The 6,300-nt window shown below is 52.4% G+C and overlaps 1 protein-coding gene across 1 annotated transcript; it reads left to right on the top strand.

Annotated features, from left to right (window-relative positions):
• Nucleotides 1-1,659: 1,659 nt before the first annotated feature.
• On the top strand, nucleotides 1,660-4,996 carry TFF1 (trefoil factor 1; the record flags this gene model as incomplete). The annotated part of the gene is made up of 2 exons (XM_082624386.1): nucleotides 1,660-1,735; nucleotides 4,800-4,996. 2 exons carry the CDS (start codon nucleotides 1,660-1,662, stop codon nucleotides 4,994-4,996), a joined length of 273 nt encoding a protein of 90 aa, XP_082480512.1.
• Between the last annotated feature and the right edge of the window lie 1,304 nt (nucleotides 4,997-6,300).

Below are 6,300 nucleotides of genomic sequence, written 5' to 3'. Positions count from 1 at the left end.
CCATCGTGTGATCTTCTGTTAGTGTTGTCGGCCAGGAGTCTTGGGATCACCTCTGCAAGTCTGAGAGGCGGTCTGGAGAGTGACGTGGGCCCCCGTCCACCCCCCCACCCACTCGGGAGGGCAAAGTCAGACACACACAGGGAAAGATGTAGCAAACCACCATGAATCCTGCACGTCGGGCCTCTCCTGGAGACCCCGGCTCAGGATTGGCAGCTGGAGCCAGGGTGCTGGGCTGGGGGTGAGCCTGACTGAGCATGTGGGGGCCCCAGTTCTGACCCTGCTCCCCTCCCAGAGGGGCTGCCAGGACACACTTACCAGGTCACCCAAGAGAAGTTATTCTCTCTCCAAGGCCAGACTCATTTTCCTCCGAACCTAATCTTTCACTGAAGAAAAGAATTTCTCTTACATTCATTCATTTGTTCATTCATTCATTCTTCAAAAGATATTTGTTGAATAAGGCACTGTCATAGGCGCTGGGGCCACCTGAACGCACAAAACAGATGAATCTCCCTGCATTGTGGACCTTCCGTTCTACCTGGGGGGGCGAGGGTGTCAGTAAATAACAAGCACAGAGCATAAGCAAATCACTGTGTCCCTTAGAAGGTAGTGAGAGCTGCAGAGCAGGGGAGGGACCTGGGACACTACGGTTGGAGGTGGTCCTTTAGGTACAGGGTCAGGGAGGCTGCACCGCAAGGACCTGAGAGAGGGAGGCCCCGCCCCCCGCCAGATGTAGGGCCCCTGCTAGAGGGAGAGACCGCTACTTCATCAGTGTCACGTCAGCTCTCGTACACACAACCTCACTGTGAAAAGGACTCCACTGGGAAAGGAAAAAGCAAAGCAAAAAAAAAATTTAATTAATTAATTTAGGTAAATAAGTAAAAATGCTCTCACAATTCCTTTAAGTGGGATGTTGAACATTTGTGAGTTTTCAGTGTCCATGCCAACAGGAAGGGCATGGCTCTCTGGACAGGGCCAGGGTGCTGAAGGACCTAAGGGTGCTTTGCTCATGTACCAATTTGCCATGAAAAAGTCTGACAAGACAGACGAGAGAAGAAAAGAAGAAGTTTGAAGTCCAGTTCCTGGTATTTCCAGGTCATTTTGCCCAGGCACATGGATCCTTAAAACCACTGGAAATAGTTGCATGCCCAGTTGGAAAGGACCAGGCTGGGCCAGTGGGCTTCACTTGCCCCTGTCTGCCTGTCCGTCCCTGAATCGCCATGGGGGACCAGTGAGCCATTGTTGATACACTGTGCCTGGCATGGGCATCTCACCTATGACTCACTCTCCAGTGAGTGTACTGTTGACTTAGCAGGAGGGTCTCCGAAAAGCTCAGGCACTGGACCAGGTCGTGACCGAGGAGACTGCCACAGGATAAGAGAGGGACTTTCTGAATCTCAACTCCCTCAACAAAGATGACCGTGCACTATAGCATTTTTCTCTATCAGCAAACTTGTCAGTTTGGCTTGGCTGTGTTTAGGAAACACCTTTTAATCAGTGGAGATTACTTGGACTGTAGGGTGTTGGGGCCCTCCTTAGGCAAACATTATCTGACCCTCTTTAAAAAGCAAACAGAGCCTGTGGTATAAGATCGAGGGCCAGGAGGCACACTCATCCTTGACGGTGGTCTTCTTTGGACAGAGGAGGAAGATCATAGCCGCCATGGAGCCCAAGGTGACCTGCATCCTGGTCATGGTCTTTGCTCTGGCCCTCAGCAGCCTGGCTCAGGGCGAGGCCGGTAAGACACCACCATTCCTGCTCTGTGGTGGGCACGCGGGGCAGGGGTCCATCTCTGGGAGTCATGGATTCACAACGTACTTTTGAGCCAAGTGCCGTTTTGTGCCAGGGGCTGTTCTAGACCCTGGAAAGATTCTGGAAAGCAGAACAGGCGAAGGTAGTAGCAGGGTGGAGGGGCCCGTGAAAGCTTTGGGGACTGCGGTGAGAAAGTACCGGCCTCCGTCGGCATCTCTCTTCAGTACTGATGCTAGAATATTCTGGGGCTCTTAAGTGTCACATTTCAAAGAGCTATCTTTGATGGGAATAAGAATAGCTCTTCCAAATGCCCAAGCCAACCCCCTGGGGCTGGACCCACTCAAGGTCCACACAGACCTCTAAGAGCCTCTTCTGAGGACGGGCGTCCCCTGGGAACCCCGCTGGCAGGTTCTGTGGGCTCTCCTGGGCCCCCTGTTCCATGGAACCCAGACCACCTGTCCCATTGGTGCCTGTGTCCCATTAGTGCCTAGTTCATGGGTGTCACCAAAGAGAGAATTAAGGAGGGAGGACACTATTGCTTCCTTTGGACGGGTTTGTGTCTCAAATCCTTTATCTGCATAACAGGGTCAACCTTCAGCTTTAGAGGGTTGTCAACAAAATTAAGTGCGGTGATGTTTGGGAAAAGCTACAAAGTGCTGAATAAACGTTGTTTATTATTGGTAGGTACACTTTTAAAGGGAGAGGGCTGGAGAAGGATTTTCCAAAGGTTTCAAAATGAGGATTCCGATAGAGGTTTGAAGGGAGGTAAAAGGATGGTTCCCATGTATCTCTGGACACATTCCAAGGACCTCACATGTCAGGAACAGAAGACCAGGCACGTGAGGAGGGGATGGGGGGAGGAAGGCCCCACAGCCTAAGGCAAGGAGGAGGGACGGGGCTCGGACCTGAAAGGAGGTATGACCTCCTGTGGGGATGCAGGAGGGTGGTCTGCACCCGGCCGCACCTCAGTCCGTCTGCATCTTCCCTGGCACCCCAGTCCCCAGCTCTGCCCACTGCACTGTCCGCTTCCAGGAAGCTGGGCAGGCTAGCCCTGGTCCCCACTCTTCACACCAGCTGCTGGCCACCCACTGGCCCCTGCCCTGTGGCCCAAGGCTCAACCTTTCTCTATGGTTCTCACAGGGTCAGAGATCCTATGACAACAGAAAACTAGAAAACTCCATCCAATTACAAGTGTAGCCCTGGCTGGAAATCATTTCCATTTAGTCCTGTTATGCAACAGAAAACAGTGGGCAAGATGGACTCCTGTTGAGGACAGAACCCTTGGAAATCTTCAGTTCCCGTTTAGGAGGGCAGCTAGGAGGGGGTCAGGTGACCCAGCAAAGCAGCCCGCTGCCCCTCCCCCTGGCTGCTGCATCACATCCTGCAGGGAGAGAAAGGACAAAAGAACTGTGGTCCAAGCTCTGCACACACAGCCTGTCTTGACCTTCCTCACTACCCTGCCCGGTGGAGTGGGCAATGACCACCTTCTCTCTACGGCGGGGAGGCCAGACCCTGGGGGGTTTGATGTCCCCCGTAGGCTGCACCGCCAGTGGGAGATGGACGCACGTCTTTTTGCAAAGCCACAGAACCTTTTCTTCAAAGAAAGCTGGAGGCGATCCTCAGATGTCAATACAAAAACCCACAAAGACCAGCTCGAGTGACGGGCTCCGCTTTAGGATGCTCAGCTGGACTTCACAAGGGACCGAATGCGAGCATCCTGCCTCTCAGTCTAGGAGAGGCCAGGCATCTATCTGTCTTTGGTTGGACTGCCTTCTTCTGAGAGCGAGATGCTCCAGGTCAAGGCCAGCTCGTGACCACATCTGCCCTGAATCTCGGTCCTCCTTGTTCCGTTCCGGCTCCTTCCCTCCCAGGCTCTTTACCACCCACACTCCCAAGGCCTGGCTGCTCATTCCCTTCACCCGGGAACAGAGTCTGGTCCGGGAGTGGATGGAGTGGCTACATGGCCAGGCCTCTCTCTGGAGCCCAGCTGGTGGCGTTCATCCACGAGCATGCCGAGCCCACGTGCAGAGCACAGCCCCTAACCTTCGAAGCATCCCCCCTCCCCCCCAAGACCGGGTAGGGGTTCCGGATTCCTCTTCTGCTACCTGCCTCAACCCGCCCACCATCCGGTCTGAACAGTATGCCTTCTCAGAGCCCTACACTGTGGCCCTGAGTTCAGACCCTACCGATCTTGCATCTAGAACACGTTGGAGCCGTTAGCCGCCCGCAAGTGTTCTCCACTTTGGGTCAGTGTCGTCACTCCTCTGCTTAAAGCTTCCGAGTGGCTCCCTTTGCTCTTGGGCTGAAGTCATCCACTCCAGCCCTCAGCCTGGCTCCCCCAAACTACCCCACCCTGACTCTCCATCTCACCTCGAACACACTTTGCTCTCTCTCTCCACCACCTTTGAATGCGCTACTCCCTCTGCTTGGAGCACCCATTGCCTCGTCCTCACCTGGTCAGCCTCCTCCGACAGGAAGCCCTCCTTGCTTTGTTCAGCCTGTTGTCACTCTCCCCTCTTGGGCCTGCCCACGGCTGGTTGCATTGTGCTGTTTTGTACCTTTGCTCAGCTTCCGCCTCTGTCAGACTGTTAGCTTCTTAACAACAACGTCTCTATTTTTAATTTCTGGGTCCCTATCACCCAGCACAGGGCCTGGCATGAACTTGATCCCTGAGGGGATAAATAGATCCCTGTCTATTTCTGCTGCGCTGGCTCCTGTTTCTAGCACCCACACGCGGTGCTCCACAGATATTTATTGATTGAGTGAATAAAGTTTAATAATTGTTGAAATTAATGAGCAAATGAGTAGATTATCTAGGTAGGTGCAAAGTTTACAAATCCCAGGCACCTTGCATCTTCCCAGAGTTTCAGTGTTTTCGCATCAGGAAATGAGGGCAGGGTCTCCTCTTGTATGGGGAACCCTGGGTCTACATCAACTGCTCCGCTGGCTGCTGATTTAATTGGGGAAAGGAAGCGAGCTGGAGTGTGGGTAATAACAGGGAGGGGTTCAGCCCGCCACATACCTTCACCTCTTGGCCCATATACTTTCAGAGACGTGTCAGATGGAACCCCATCAAAGGGCAAATTGTGGTCACCCCCGTATCACACGTACGGAGTGCAAAAATAAAGGCTGCTGCTTTGATGACCACATTTTTGGAGTCCCCTGGTGCTTCTATCCTGTGGCAGTTCATGAACCTCCAGAAGGTAAGGCCATGACAACGTCGTGGGGTCTGAAGATGCAGAATTAGTGAGAAAAAAAAAAAAAACACATGGGACCACTGGACCCTGCTCCGAATGGCCAGCTGCATTTTTACCCAGAGTCATGGCCAAGGGGTGACTAGAAAGAAGTGGTTTTGCCTAAATCAGTCTGAATCCAGGGCTGGGGGATGGAAACACGGGGTGAAAGACCCATTGGGTGAGGCACCCTATTTTTTTCCTGGCTTTTCTTCACATCTCTAACCACAGATTTGTGAAGCATTGTCCTTGGTAACACGCTTCATCGCTTGCTTGGGGGTGGGGAGTGGAAAAAATGACAAAATATAAAGACAGTCTTTGTTTTCTAAAGAATGTTCCCGGTCACGCTTTTAAGCAAATTCTCTGTAATTATTTAAAAGTGAAAGAAAATACTTATTCTTGCTAACGCGTCTCTTCTTTCCCACACTTACCCTTTGCAGAGGAGTGTCCATTTTAGACGCTTTTCCGGTGGGGATGGCATCAGCCCGGCGCCGGGGTCTTAACTCCATCTCTGGCCGGATGTTTCGGGGTCCCCTGAGCCTGAACTCACTGCCTGGATTGACTGCTCTGATTCCTCGTACCCCAAATTAGCCTAAAAATTAAAAGAGATAAATGTTACTCTGTTCTGGTACTTCTTTTAAAAAAGAGAAAGGATTTTCCCTTTGAGAGAGGAACATGATATTTGCACCTCTGGGTTCTCATCGTGGATTACACATTAGCTCAGGCTATCTTGGGCCAGAGGAGAGCGTGACTTGTAATTGCGTTAGGCTCTCTCGATGGATATCAGCCATCGGCGTCCGTGCACAAGGCCATTGGGTTGCAAAGTCTCAGAAGCAACTCGGAGCCACATCCTTGTCAAATCATGAAAACAGGCACCAAACTTTACTCACATTCTTTACATATTCATGGTGGTAATAATAAAAATTGCCTGGCAATTTCTTCACTTCCCCCAGATGGAAACTGACTTAGGAGATCAAATCCATCACAAAGTGTCTGCAAGTGTTAATAATAAAAAAAAATTGCAGAGGACGGCACGGGTTGACGTCTTGAGGAAACACCCACCCACCTGGCCCCCCACTCTTGAGCTCCAAACTGGAAAATAGAACAAAATGGGGGGTGGGGTGGGAGATACGTAGGCCACGGTGCCCCCTTATCACCGACACAGGCAAGATGGAAGGGAGCCGGTCGGACCTGCCTGGACCTGGGCAGATGCCTCACCCTGGTGGGCAGTGCTGGGCTGAGCAGCCTCAAGTGCCCCCGGGGCAGTCAGCCCTGCTCCAGGGAGCTCAGCTCAGCCAGGCGTGCTCCTGGACACCTC

Source organism: Mesoplodon mirus (assembly GCF_964341445.2).
Source record: "Mesoplodon mirus genome assembly, chromosome: 6".
Taxonomy (NCBI): Eukaryota; Metazoa; Chordata; class Mammalia; order Artiodactyla; family Ziphiidae; genus Mesoplodon; species Mesoplodon mirus.
The sequence above is the reverse complement of the archived record's forward strand: the minus strand, read 5'-3'. Positions and strand labels throughout refer to the sequence as shown.